This window comes from Prionailurus bengalensis, chromosome B1 (assembly GCF_016509475.1).
Source record: "Prionailurus bengalensis isolate Pbe53 chromosome B1, Fcat_Pben_1.1_paternal_pri, whole genome shotgun sequence".
Lineage (NCBI taxonomy): Eukaryota > Metazoa > Chordata > Mammalia > Carnivora > Felidae > Prionailurus > Prionailurus bengalensis.
In genome coordinates this window covers 147917885-147933712 of record NC_057344.1, presented here as the reverse complement: position 1 = coordinate 147933712, position 15828 = coordinate 147917885, and the positions used below count along the sequence as shown (strand labels likewise).

At 36.9% G+C, this 15828-nt stretch overlaps 1 protein-coding gene across 1 annotated transcript in view; it reads left to right on the top strand.

Moving 5' to 3' along the window:
- NPFFR2 (neuropeptide FF receptor 2) overlaps positions 1 to 15828 on the top strand; it is a 94651-nt gene that overhangs the window by 64176 nt on the left and 14647 nt on the right. Inside the window, exon 2 of the mRNA XM_043572505.1 lies at positions 12316 to 12665. Coding sequence (XP_043428440.1) covers positions 12338 to 12665 — 328 coding nt within the window. The 5' untranslated portion in view covers positions 12316 to 12337. The remainder of the gene's footprint in view (positions 1 to 12315; positions 12666 to 15828) is intronic.

The following is a 15828-nucleotide window of genomic DNA, read 5'->3' as shown; positions in this document are numbered from 1 at the left end:
TAATTCACATACCATGCAATTCACGGATTTCTGCTTTTTACTTCCTGAACAAGATCTCCCTAAGATTCCAAAGATAAAAGCTAAATAAACAAATATATATTGAATACTAAATCCACTTAAAAAAAAGGTCTGGAGTAGAATACAGTAGGTGCTCAGGAGGAGACAAATATTTACAACATTTTTTTCCCTTCAAGGCATTAATGTTTAAGGGAAATAGACATATGTACACAAATATGTAAAATATCAAAACATAATTATATATATATGTGTGTGTGTGTATATATATATATATATATATATATATATATATATGGAGAGAGATTATTTTTAGTGACTAATAATCAAATACCTGGCACAAAAACTGAGTTAGGAATTTGAGGGAAAAATACATATTTCACAATAGGTTAGTCAGTGAGAATTTCCTAGATAAGATTTATGTTGGGAGTTTAAAGGAAGGAAAGGACGAGGGTATCTTACCCATCTTCCTGAGTGAAGATGAAAGAAGGCATAAAATCATGAACAGAAGCAAAGGAGTGGAAAACAAGAGGACATCCTCAAGGAACAGTAAGAGGAAAAAACCCAGTTCCTCTTGAGGAAAACTATAATATATTCTCCGACTAGGATAGTCATGAGTAAGATTGTTAGCCAGCACTTCCACAAAAACCACAGGATGTATAGCAGTTTCCTGAAATATTGCATTTTCACAGGAGTGAGCTAATTGAAAATGATTGTCATTTTTTAAAAACTCGGATATGCAGATACACTAAATATTATCTTCTAAGTCATTTTAAGTGTTTCAAAAATGCACAAATTCCATGCATATGGGCTCATTCTCTTAACCATTTGAGTTCTTGAGTAAAGAAACTGGAGTATTGAGAATTGAAGGAGATGAGGCTGAGGAGACCCATTGGATTCACCTTGGGGAGGAACTTGAGTGCCAGGTAAGTAGGTGGACTTCACTCAGTAGTTTTGAGAAGCCTTTGAAAAAAGCTAAACAACTAGGGAAACGTGAAAAATAAAAGTACTTTAGGAAATTACAATGGCAACTTAATATACAGGATGGATGAACTAAGACAGATTATAGGCTGAGACCAGCTTAGAAGATGCAAACACCAATGATTTATTGAGAGTCACACTGTTGTGAGAGCCAGTTCTGTGATCTGATTCATAAAAACTAGGGTCCTTTCTTCTCGACTGTTAAAGATTAGAGAACTCATTTCATTGGGCCCTACAATTACTAATTTAAAATCTAACAACTGTTGGTAGTCAAAGGGAAATATTACAAAGGCAGTAGCCTTGCCTTTAAGGAAACACAGTGACACTAAATGAGTGATAGTGCTGTGCGCCTGGGTGGCGCAGTCAGTTAAGCATCCTACTTCAGCCAGGTCACGATCTCGCGGTCCGTGAGTTTGAGCCCCGCGTCAGGCTCTGGGCTGATGGCTCAGAGCCTGGAGCCTGTTTCCGATTCTGTGTCTCCCTCTCTCTCTGCCCCTCCCCCGTTCATGCTCTGTCTCTCTCTGTCCCAAAAATAAATAAACGTTGAAAAAAAAAATTAAGTGAGTGATAGTGCCATGTTATTTTTAAACTGTTATTTCTAAACGAATGGAAAATATTACCCACTAATCTGTGTTGAATATTAGAAAAAAGTGCCTCCCAAATTTTATCAGAAATCATTCAAGAAATACATCTCACTTTATATGAGACATTAAAGTAGAGCCAATCATAAGCTACCCTAAGTCACAAATGTTCATATGGTCATCTATTTTAAGAAAAATATCAGACAATGTTTTGAAGTCATTCTCAAAAAGTTAACTATTCCCTCAAAAGGTGGTAATGTTTTTAAGCATTCCTGGCAGAATATTTAATGAGCAGTTTAGCTGTGGTTCCTTAGCAGAATGAAGAGGTCTTGGAATGGTGAAAACTATGAGGAAGTAAGTGGTAAAGTCACATTTCTGCTCAGGAGGATCTCTGTTATAACCACATAAGTCTTCTGCCATATTTAATTCTCTCCATTTCTGTAGATAGTAAAACATTCTTTCACAGGAAGTAAAGAAGCTACCATGAAAGTAAAAGGCCTTAGGGTACCACATCAGGCCTAAGTTTCCCTTGATGATAAGTCTGTTATTTGGGGCTTTTATTCATTCATCTTCTTTGGGGCATGGAACGTTGGTTCATAAGATATCAATTTCTTGAAGCTGCCAGGACAGCTAGGACAACATATATTCTGGCTATTTGTTTTTTTACAAAGGCTTACATCATGATGTATGGTGAAATCCCTGGTTGAAAATGTGGAATGTTTATATACATTTCTGAAGAGTGGTAAACTATCTAGTTTCCATACTCCTGTATTAATTTTCCACTCAAATCATCTAAGACTCAAATCTCATAATCCCCAAAGCCTATGCAGCTGAGAGTGGAATAAAGTGGGCCAGGGATGCCTGGGACTAGTTTCTGCTCTTGGTTCTTCCCTTGTGCTTCCCTTCAGATGGTCTTTCCAGAAGATATAAGTATCATTAACTCCTGGAAATCAGTTCTTCCTTCAAAATGGTTACAAGCATAAAACCAGAAGTGTGCTAATAATATCAAAGGGATATTCAAGTTAAAGAGGGTTTTATAGGCGATGTATATATTCATAGGACATTGTTAGGTGACACAGGAAATTGGGAAATCTGTTATCTTTCTGTAGTCCAAATATTTAAGGATAGATTATAGAAACATGTAGGAAAGAGTTGTAAACTACTGTAGTACAATGCCAGCTTTTTGTCCGATTTTAAAAGTGTATGAAGTACTGACAATTGTTATGATTCATATTTAATATTTTCAAAGGCTATATAATTGATGTATCTGAAAATTTGTCACTTAATTTTCAACATAATATGTATACTTTGACAAGTAAATTTAGGTGTTCAGAAAGTAAACAAAAAGCAACCAAATTTCTTCAGGATTCACAAGAGCACATGTATTTGAGTATTACTAATCATAATATGAAGGAAACTTAGTTAAAACTCAGATTTCAGATAATACCATTTCCATTTTAAAAGGCTTCTTTGAATGAATAATAGAGAAAGAAAAGACATACAATTAAAATAATAAAATACAAAATATATTTTAAATTCTATAAAATGTATGTGGATACTTACATGCTTCCAGAAAAAAAATATTTTACAGGAAATACAAATAAATAATAGATTTTACTACATAAACATCTGAATTTTTTAACCTAAAAACACTGTAAAAATTAAGTGCTGGCTGAAAATGGCAAATGAAATATATATAACAAATGGCAAAATGTCTAATAAAAAACTTTTATGAACCATTAACAACCAAAAAAATGAATATTCAATATGAAAAAAGACAAAAGAAATAAGCAGTTCACCTAAAAACAAATTCCAAAAATATGGAACTAAAGTTCAACTTTATTAATATATTTTTTAATTTAAATAAGGAGTTAACCATTTTTAAATATAGTAAATTGGCAAAATTTAAAAAGTAGTGGGGGGTAGAATTTTAGTGCCTAGTATTGGCAAGACAGAAGGAACATTTTTAGGCACCACTGAAATATGAATTAAGGTCAGTGTCTGAATAGACAATAAATAATATTTGTCAGGAGCAAAAAATGACCATGATTTTTTTTATCTATTATTCCCATTCTAAGAATATTCTAGAAAATTCTAGTAAGTTATAAAATATCAATATATTACTTTAATACCAGAAAAGCTGGAAATTTTTAAATTGTCCAATACCAGATGATAGGTTGAATAAATTGGAATACATCTTGTAACAGATCAATAGTCACCAATGAAAAATTATTCTTGGACAGAGTCAAAAAATTATTTTTGACTATGAACAAAAACGTATGGTATATCCTTAAGAGACAAAAATAATATAAACATGTTCTTAGTATAATTCCGATTTCAAATATGAGTGTAGCTTGCTAAGATATTCACAGATCCTCACGCCTTTGGGGTTTATCCTTCTGTTAATTATGGAATGGAATGTGAAAATGAAAGTATTTCGGGGGTTCCTGGCTGGCTCAGTCACCAGAGCATGCAACTCTTGATCTCAGGGTTGTGAGTTTGAGCCCCACATTAGGTGTAGAGATTGCTTAAAAACAAAATCTTAAAAAAAAAAAAAAAAGAAAGAAAAGAAAAAAGACATAAAGGAACGATTCTGGTTTTAGTTCCAGGTAAAACCCCCGGACAACTATGTAGGATCACCATGCAGATTTGTAAAGGTGGGTACCAAGGGATACTGATCCTCGGGTTGAAGAGATTAAAAGGCCCAGGATTACAGATTAGAAGATGATTGAGAGAGGTTTGCTGAGGTGTGGTGAATCACCCACGTACAATATGGAGAAGTGGGGGTGCTTGCCCCCAAATCATGCTTAGAAGAGGGACTGATGGAGACATGCAGAGTTTAACATATGAACTTACTATTTCAGAGGACATCGTGAACTTTTATCTGCCTCGCATGTAAGACTGATGGGGTTCTTGAGCAAATGGTAAGAAAGAATTCTTAACACCTCTTTGGTGCAAATAGGTGATTTTGTTAAAGCACGGGGAACAGGACCCATGGGCAGAAAGAGCTGCACTGGGATCGTATGGACTGACTGATTATATACTTTTAAATTAGTGGGGGTTAGGGATAGCGTAAGTCTCTAAAGAATTTGCAAGCAAGGCTTTCAGGACTCTGAGGGACTACTGTGAAAATAAGAGTTACTTTTAGTCTTTAATAAAACCATAAAGGAAGTAACGCTGCCATGAGTTGCTTGAGGAAGGTCACACTCTGCCTGTTTCAGGTGTCTATCAGTGGGCTCCAAGCTGTGAGGAGATTTAATTTAAGCTACTTTTCTCTTGCTTTTGTTTCCCTTATTAAGACCTCCAAAGTGCCAGAACCTGGCTAGCTGGCTTGTTTCTCTGATAGCAGATCGAACTACAGTTGATGGCATCGGTCAGCTTGCACTCCTAGAGTCTTTTTGGACAAAAGATGGATGAGTGTTCACAGTGGGACAAGGTGATTGGCACGGCTGCATGATGGTTAACACGGCTGCTCTATGGCAGGGTGAACAGTTGGGTTTCTCAAGGCTGAATAGAGAAGCCAGAGATGAATTTCCTCCCATGAAGGGAACTGTATTTGAGAGATCCACAGCAATAGTTTAGCGTCTCTAAAGAGCCCACCAAAAGTGCCCACAAAAGTGAGCGTCAGCTTTAAAATTCTTTCTAGTCCAAGAACACCTCATAACAAGACTGGAAAGAAAAGTAGGACTTTTCCTGCCCCTTTCCACCACCCTTTGTCCACCCACAACTCTGGCAAGGATGGGAACTGAGACGGACAAGATGAGGGTGGAGATATTACAGAGCAAGTCAGCAAAGAAGACCGGGAGGCATCCTTCATGGAAATTTAAATTTTTGTTATACTAGACAAGACATATTAATTACTATATTGCTTTTATGATCAGAAAATGATTGTAAAAGTAATAAAACCTCTTCGAAATTTCACCTCGGGCCAAGGAAGAAATTAGCCTCAAATAATAAAATTTAAGTGTCAGCAAGATACAAATGTAGTTGCTTTTACATTGCATCAGACAACTCATGCTTATTCAGTGTAGCTGTTATTTACAAATGGTCTTCATCCCATGTGCTTTGGAAAATCTAGCATTCACCTGTCTCTCCACCAACACCCCCTCCCCAGTATCTCTAGGAATTCTCTAGATATCTATGATGCATTCTTGTTCCTGTCTAATTCTTTGTAATTGCTTTTTTCTCTCTGCCCTACACTAACCCAAATATTATAACACTTCCCTTGATATTTGAAAAATACCCCCCACAAAGTCAGTTAATGTTTAATAGACTCTTGCTGATAATTTGGGGTTATAGGCAGGGAGGAGTTTTCTGTGTAGAACAAAAGTTAGTTTGAAATTAAATATTAGACATGACAGAGTCTAGAAGTTCCTTGGCCACATCCAAGTCATGGAACTTCATTCTGGTCAGTTTCTAACTCTCAAGTTGCCCACGCTTAGCTTTGTTGCTAATTTTTATACTCTTAGGATACCCTTTTTAATGTTTCCTGACTCTTCTTGACATTAATTGTGGAGCTCAAATCAGATTAATTAACATCTCTTGTCTTACTTTCCTTATATACTAAACAGGGGTACTTTTAGTAGCTACTTTTACTAGACTAAATGGGTTGACACATATAAAGAAATTCACAGACTGCTCAGCACAAAATATATATCAAAATGCTCAAAGGTAATAAAGTAACTAAAATAATAATTTAAATAAAGTACTTTGGATATTCTACTCATTGTTATTATGCCCTAGAGAGTGAGGTTGTATGAGTTAATTCCCTTTCTCACATGAAGACAATTCCTCAAAGTATTTTTCTAAATGAAAGTTCTTATCCTAATAGAATATATTATGTCCTTGAAAATAATATTGTTTTTCTTTCCAGCATATTTGTATAAAAAGATTGGTAGAAGATATACTAAAATATTAGATTATGTATTTCCAGGCATAATTATATGAAAGGCTGTTTAATTCTCCATGCATATTGGATTTTATAGCTAAAATCTGAATTACTTTTTTAAAGTCAGAGATCTTATTCATGTTCATGCCTTGGTAATAATTTCAAGGATATAGGCAATCAGGAAGCTTAATCAAAGAAGGTATGGGACTTTGAGGGTGGCTTTTTAGGACCCCTCCTCCTGCTGAGTGTGGCTTTTTAGGACCCTTCATCCTGCATGAGATGTTCACTCTTTGGCTCAGAGGAGTAGGTAATGCAGCTGAACCTTACCTGAAGACCTCATCTAACACGGCAGAGTGAGTGTTCCATTCATGAAATATCTCCATTTTATATCCCAGTTTAAATGCCATTTCTTAGGGAGTCATACATCATAAATCCATAGATTCTGTGTTTATTTACTCTAATATTTATCCAGGAATATCCTATTAAAAACTTTATATAGGTGAAGACTTAACATCCTAGCAAATATCATTCCCCTACCTGGAGGTAGAGTTATAATGTCCACAGGAACATTAGTCTGAATCCTCAGTCTTCCTTTCTTTCCCTGGGGGCATTCTCCTTGTGTCTGGGGGAGAAATGGATTACTGGCTGGCTGCTTTAACATCTTCCACCAATTCTCTCTGACCTCAGTTACTATTACTTTGCCACACATTTCTCGTTGTTATTCTTTGTCTTACTCCATTTTCTTTAGTATTTCAAAGAAAGAATAGTGTTTATAATGCCTTGATGACCACCAAGATTTGATTTGAAGGTCCAATGAGGAGTAGGAATAAAGCATGTTCATAGTGACTGTATTTTTTTAAAGGTCTTTTGAAATCCTTTTGCCTTCTCTATGACTGTTTATCTTCAATTGTGCACAGTTGTTTGAACCTTGTTGTATGATCTGATGGAGACATTTAATTGAATGTGCAATGTTTCTAAAGTCCAGTTCACTTCCTCTTCTGGATAATGAATTGTAACGTGTTTTATATCAATCAGAGGTTCAGCTCAGCTTTCCAATGCATTACTTTCTTCTGGGGATCATCATTTGCATAAGTCTGGTTTTCACTTAATTCTACCAATGAAGTTACAAACCCTCTAGCATACCATGTTGCTGCGGCAGAGGCTTATACAACATTTGACACATTCTGCATTAATAAAACTAGGAGTAGTAACCTTCAGGGCCGTGTGTTCCTTCTTTTTTTTTTTTTCCAGATTACAGATTAATGACCCAGTCTTTTTCCAGAGGAAAGAATTCCAAGGATTTTTCTCTCAATGTTGACTATGTATTAATCAGGACCAGATCTGAGAGAGTGGAACTGACCAAGTTCGTCTTCCCCACTCCAGTGCTTCCAGACTGGTTTCTCTGTCCTCAGGAAACCAGGATCTAACAAAGGCTCACTCATCTGTGGGTGTCTTCCCAATTCAGCCCTCTCCGCGTTTTATCCCACTGTGGCTGGAAGGGGCTGAGGCCAGCTCATGGGCCCCTGCTGGTCCCACAGCCATATGAGGTCGGTCTGACTCTTCTCTGGTGCACAGGTGGGTGAGACTCCTCCTCCAAATGTTTTGGCCTTTGGTGCTGGTTACCACAGCTCCCACAGAAGCACTTCTGTTGGCAGACGGATGCTGAATTTTAGTTGTTAGAAGGGCATCTTATGCTTTCATGATGCTGATATCCTAAGGTCATATATTTGAAAGTGCTTTGAAAATGCAAATATTAGGCATTATTACTGTCTCATAATTATTGCCAGTGATTCACACCCGGCTCGACCATGTGTGTTTCCAACATTTCTGGCCTTACCATTTTCCCTCTCTCTCCTTTTCAATTATTTTAGCAATCTAAGTTGTCATAAATTAGTGACTTTAGTAACTATGATTACCCTTTAGTGATAATCATCAGAGTTTAGTTTAGGTCATCCAACATAAATGGAAGCAAATACTGCTACCTTCCTCTCCTTAAATCCTTGTATAAGTACACAGGGAAAAGAAAAGGAAAAAAATGAAGACTAGAGTATAATTAATAATAAATACCACGGTAATAAAGGCAATACTGCAAATCCCAAGAGATGGATGAGCAAAATAGGGAGTAGCGACCACAGTTCACTTTTTTGCGTCTGGCAGTCTATGTAGCCTGTGATTGGTGACGATTTATTACAAAGTTGGTCACTTTAATGAGTATTTGATACACGAATAAAGGTCTAGACTCTTCCTTCAGATGACTCATTCTTTAGATGATCTGTATGAAACAGCACATTTCATATCAAAACTTAATAGGTTAGGGTCTTTATGGATTCTTTGTTAATTGAAATTGGGGGGACATATCTATTTTAGGTAAGATAACACCATTGCTAGCCATTGGATGACTTACTCTGATTGTGAATTTATAAGAGTTTGAATTACCTTATCTGCTTCTGTTCTGTACAGTTGCATTCAGATAATAACACATTTTTTCCGGATCATAAAAAAACCAAAAATCTGGAAATGTGAAATAAGTTGAAAAATATAGAAAAACACCAACATATACTAATATCAAACCAGTCCATCTCCCACTGAGTAATGCACTGTTAGTGGTTTTTAGCAAATACAATTACAGGAAGGAAAGAATTTTAAATGACTTGCTCTCTTGATTTCTCTTCCTGAAGACCCAGACCCTGTTTCTACAGATAAGCATAAGGGTCTGGATAAGCTCTGGCAACTTGGGCTCTAAATGGAGCTGATGCAGTTTAACCTACATCTGTGTTCTCCCCAGGGTCAAAGATGAAGGAATGATAAAGCTCACAACCAAGTTATTTTACTCATCACACAGATTTCCATGTAGAAATAAACAATACAAGATAAATTAGTGTTAAGATGGCTTATAATTAATTACTCAACTTGTAAAATACTAACTTAAAAAATTTAGACTTTGTTATTAAAAAGACATTACACATTTTCAGTGAAATATTCTGAAACTATTGAACCATCGATATGGGTAGACTATAAATCTGCCTTCTAGAAACTGGTATACACAAATTTCTTAGTCCTTACATTATTTCATCTACAGAATTAATATGCACAGAGTATACTTTAATTCTAGACTTAAAGATATTCAATCAGAGATTGATTTTATTTAAAGCATTTTAATCAACTGTATAGAACTTTTAAGTGTCCAGTGAAAAAGATGCCAGAAGCAGGAATACCAAAGGGCAATTTTCCTTGGCGTATTAAACTGAGATAAGTGGATCCCCCTAGAATCAATCAGGACCTGGCTTTTCTCTGTCTCACTCACTACAGTAATACTAGGGGTGATGATGTTATCCCCAAAGTTATACTATTATAGGTTAACCTAATAGCCAAAGCTGTGGCCTCACATACAAAATTTTACAATTATGTGTCAGGAGGAACTTAACCCTTAAATATGACAGGTTCCTCCTTTACCCTCTATGTGGCGTGTTGGCATGTTACCTTGCCAAATATAGTCATCAAGCCAGTAATAGGAATAGTGAAATCCATGTTGGCTCCTAAAACAAAATCTTATTTTGGTTTATCAATAATACATTAGAAGAAGAGGAAAAGAAACACTCACTTGTCCAACAACTGACATGGAGTTTAAGTTAATACACGGGAAGGTTTTGAAAACCTTGTTCCATCTCAACCTTCCAAACACTGTTATCCCAGCAGATATAGTTGCTCTAAGCTGGAACATAAGAAAAACAGAATGTGAAAATATAAAGCATTATGTCTTATTAGATATTTCCCCCAACATATTTTTCAGCTCTAATTGAATCTGTGGGCAGAGGTTTCTTATCAGTGATATTTAGTGACCTACAGTGTTGTCATGCAGTTTTCATTTATATTTACAGCATTTCCTTGCCTTGGATACAAATATCCTTAAATATTTGTGTGAATGCTTTTCTTTTGGATACTTTGAAGCAATTTTTATCAAGCTAGTAGGTATTCTCAGTGTCAGGCTCTGGACCCAGACATTTTCAGCTTGACTCTGTATGGTAGAGTATATCTAGTCTTACTCAGATTCCATTCTTTTTTCTTTTCTCCTAACCCTCACCCCATCCCACACTCACTTTCTTTTCATTTTGCATTTTTGTTTGGGCTTAGGGACATTAAACATAGAAAGGCAGAGATGAGCTTTAAAAATTAGAGGAAAGGGAAGAAATAAAATGGCAAAATATTGGAGGAAAATGATCCCCTTTTATTGGTTTATGTTTATATACTTGTTTTGTAGTAATTTACCTTGTTTACTTACTGTTTGTTCCCTGTACCTGAAATAGAGAAAACTATCCAAAGTTGAGTATTTGAAATGAATACTACATATCTTGATCTCCATGCAGTATTTATAAGAATAAACATGCTCCCCTAAAATGATACAGATATGTAGTTGGTGAAAGACAGAAAAATGCAGAGTAATAATGAGGTCGTTAATGTAAACTGGGGTCTGATTATCTTACCAATTCAAAGTCCATGAAATTACTTACCGCCCCCCCCCCCAAAAAAAAAGAATATGGGAGCTCAATTGTGTTCTATCAAATTTATTTCCCTTTAAGGGCACATATAACGTTCTGTGCAACCAGTTGCAGAAAACAACGTATGCAGAAAAGAGTTAATGAGCAGGTCAGAGCCTGACATCTTTAGAAAGGACTGTTGTAAGGTCTGCCCTTGGTTAGAGTCTGGGAACTTAAATCAGAAACAGTTCCCTATACTGACATAAAGTGTCCATAAGTGACTGAAGTGGCTCATTATACCTAATCTGTTTGTACATTGTTCATGCTGCACATGTACTTTCCATCTGGGAGTCTAAAATTTTGATACTGCTTGGAGGAAGGTACCATGTGACCATTCTCCAATTAAAAACCTAGGATGCTGAGTTTCTAATGAGCTTCCCTGGTAGACAACACTTCACACATGTCGTCAAACTCATTGCTAGAGGAATTAATCTCACTGTGTGACTCCACCGAGGGAGACTCTTAGAAGCTAGTTCCTGGTTTCCTGCAGATATTACCTTATGTGCTGTATTATTTGCTGATTTTATGTTGTATCCTTTTGCTGTAATAAATATTGGCTGTGAATACACTATATGCTAAGTCCTCTGAATTCTTCTAGTAAATCACCAAACATGGGCATGTTCTTGAGGACCTCTGATACACAAGGTTGACTGAAATATCTACATGAAGATATATTGATTCTAAATAAAAATTTGTATTGAATATATGTGAATGAAATTATGTTAAGTAAAACCAAGGCAAGTAGCATAGACTTCTTTTAAGAGATTCACATATAGTGTCTATCTCTGCATACAGAAGTATATAAAAAGAATATTCAATTAACAGAGTCAAAGCAGAATAAGGAATATACAAAAAACTTATTTCTGTGGGAGTTTTGAAGATATAGACACCTCATCTTGTTTCAATTGCCAGGAAAGCTGAAAACCTGTTAAGTTAGCCTTAAAGGAACAAGTAGGTTTTGACAGGTTATGATATCTAGAGACAGGAGAAAAGGGGAATTTTGGAAGGTTTCCCTTACAGAGTTTCTCTTGAAACCTTGCAAATGAGTATGAGGTGTTATGAAAAAGTGAAATATAGAACCTATTGAGGAAATAAAAAATAATAATCGTTACTTAGGACACAAAGTGTACATTTCAAATCTCTTGGTACAAATCCTAATAATTTGAATGATCTATATAACTCATTTCCATGCAACATTCATGGATTATTATAGGACCATCAAAATTCCATAGTGTTTTAAAAGTATTCCTCTTAAACTCAGGCACAGAACTGACTTATGTTCTATTGGTTTCTAATTATGCTTTTTCTTTTCTAGCTCTCTTTTGTTCAGGTCCATCATGAGTGAGAAATGGGACTCAAACTCTTCAGAAAACTGGCATTATATTTGGAGTGTCAATGGCACAAAATATCACCTATACTCAGATATCAATATTACCTATGTGAACTACTATCTTCACCAGCCTCAAGTAGCAGCAGTCTTCATCACTTCCTACTTTCTCATCTTCTTCCTGTGCATGGTGGGAAATACCGTGGTTTGCTTTACTGTAATGAGGAACAAGCATATGCACACAGTCACTAATCTCTTTATCTTGAACCTGGCAATAAGTGATTTACTGGTTGGCATATTTTGTATGCCTATCACGCTCCTGGACAACATCATAGCAGGTATGTTGACATGTGTGCTGTACAAGGATGATATGTTTGTCCCACATTCCTGTACCCATGGCAGGGTCATCCGTTCATTTGCAAATATTTATGGAGTTCCAAGAACTTCTCCAGGTACCTGCCCTCATACATTCTAAAGGAGGAGAAAGACAATAAACAGAGGATAAGTAGTCAAAGAACAGTAGGAATTATGGATAAAAATAAAGCAAGTGACAGAGATGAAGAGTGGAAACTGTCGTTTTTATAGAGTTCACTGAAGGTAATCAGAGAATGAGATCTAACGTTTTTTTACTGATGATTTTAAATTTGCTTAATACAGTTCAGGGCACATAGAATGTAGTAAAAATATTGGGAATATTCTACACTGTAGAGTTCAAGGAACTGGTACAGTCTGGTTTCAAATGATATAACGTCTTCAGTCTAACAGATGCTGGGTCCCTCTTGTGGTTAGCTAGGGAGATTTCCAATAGTTTTTGAGGGAAGCAGCAGTCCCGTGTACCACAAAAAGTGGTAGTTTAATCAGTGGCAATGTACATACGCAATATGAGTAACTTAACACTGCATCAGTTAGGGTGCTGCCCTGGAGTCCTTGTGGCCTGTCTTGCTACTTCTCTAGGGCTACATCATACACTCTGGAAGTGCAGGGGCAGTGGATCTCCTGCTCCCAGAACAATTTTGGCACATGGTACCTGCTTAATTGTTGTAGACTCCAACTCGAAAGCTCTCTTTGGCCAGCAAAAGAGCAGACTCAAGATTAAAACGAGAGATGGCTAATGTCCGGGAAAAGACAAGAGCCCCAATAAGGGTCCTTGTCCCATATTTATTCAAATCAGAAGGCTTGCAAACGTGATGGTCGTGTACAAAGAGACAAAGAAACTAGGAACATTAACTTGGGGACATGATGGGGAAAGGGGGATTTTGAAGATATACAGTGTTTGGGGTTTGGGTCAATATAAAACAAAATCCAGGTGCCAGGCAGATGGGTAGATAGTTGTTAATGGCAGACAGGAGGCGTCATGCCTGTTTATCTTTGCCAGCCTAGGGGATGAGACAGATGGGGCATAACCTCAGGTTAACAAGGCCCCTTTTCTTTTGTTAATCATCTCCGCTCTGGGCTGCTTTGCCTGCAGTGCAGCAGTCCACAGTCCAATTCACCAATTTACCTACCCTGGCCCTCTTCTCCTATGAAAGCAGCTTTCTGCTATAGTACGAAATTTGGGGTGCTTTCACCATGAATATCTAATCTTGTTATTCCTATGTATTGGGCAACTTTGCGCCATTTCTATTTCAGGCCGTTGTCTCTATTTTGGGGGGCTCAGCACCCCCTCCCTATTTTGGGATGCCTTTGGACCTCCCTATTCCTGGCACCTTTGTGCCTCCCTATTTTTGGAGTGTCTTTGCACCCCCCTATTCTTGGAGTGCCAATCTGGTGTACCCAAACTTGCGTGTGAGCATTTTATGGCTTTGTATTTCTTTATGCCTTGTTAACCCATTGGTGTAACCCTGGGGGATTCCTAAGCTTATCCCCCACACTTAATAAATATTTGTTGTATTAATGAGTGAGTGGTATTCATGAGAGATACTCATATTCCAAATATGTATAAGAAAAAATGATACAATAGGAACATATCAAAAATATTTAGAGTAGTGTGAGCCCTGTCATAGGTCCTACCCCTTCATTCAAGATCAGTGCACTGAAGAATAAGAGGTTTATCTTTAGAGATGACATCTGTTGCCTTCCTTTCTCTGCAGTGGGAGCAGGGAGAGTTTAAGAATGCCTCTTCTAGCATCTGTACTGCATAGATTCTGTGTTTTTTATGTACTTATTTTTAAAAATAATTTATATTTTTAACAAAAAGGAATGTGCATTTAAAAAAAATTTTTTTTTTAATTTTTTTTTCAACCTTTATTTATTTTTGGGACAGAGGGAGACAGAGCATGAACGGGGGAGGGGCAGAGAGAGAGAGAGACACAGAATCAGAAACAGGCTCCAGGCTCTGAGCCATCAGCCCAGAGCCTGACGCGGGGCTCGAACTCCCGGACTGGGAGATTGTGACCTGGCTGAAGTCGGATGCTTAACCGACTGCGCCACCCAGGCGCCCCTAAAAAAATTTTTTTTAATGTTTATTTATTTTTGAGGGAGAGAGAGAGAGAGTGCAAGCAGGGGAGGAGAGAGAGAGGGAGACACAGAATCTGAAGCAGGCTTCAGGCTCTGAGTTGTCAGCACAGAGCCTGATGTGGGGCTCGAACTCACGAACCGTGAGATCATGACCTGAGCTGAAGTCAGATGCTTAACTGACTGAGCCACCCCAGGTGCCCCAAGGAATATACATTTTTAAGACACTGGGCTAGGCAAAAAGAGAGCAAAACAGTTGATTTAAATTATTGTTATCGCTCTCAAGAAACTTACTTTTCCAGTAAGAAATGTTCTCACTATCTCCCCCTATAAATATTTATAAAGAAATTATTATCTAAACTCTTCCTTAATGTTACCCTTCCTTATCCCTGATTCTCATTCGCAGGAGGCAGCCACATTCAACACCTTGCCTTTATTTTTGGTATTTATTCTCATGTTTCTAAATAACATATTTCCATTATAAAAGGTATTATCTTCACACTGTGGGAGATGTGATGTAGTTCTTCTAATCTTCTACCACAAGAGGTATTTCCCCCAGCAGCCTCCACTGAAATGACATAGAGCAAAAGAACATAAATTCACAGAAACTGCCACATACTGCTGAATGTGAAGGTGGGAAAACAGGATTGGCTGGAATTGTGTACACATGCAATCTGATGCATTTATATAGACACACAAAATCACATTCACACTCTTTATCTCCTCTCATTTTCCCAACATTATTATAATTTTTAGTTGTCAGTATGCAGAATATATGTTCCTATTATTTGTATCTTAGCTCTGCTGAGGCATGAATGTTAATACAAGAAAATTCCCCAGGATTAAGCACATGCTATTTTTGATTGAAAGGACTATGATATCAATATGAAAGAGTGCTGTGATATCAATTTCTTTTTTCTTAGATTTAATAAGGGCATCGTATTTTTTTTATTAAAAAAATTATTTTTGTAACGTTTATTATTGAGAGACAAACATAGAGCATGAGCAGGGGAGGGGTAGAGAGAGGGGGAGACACAGAATCTGAAG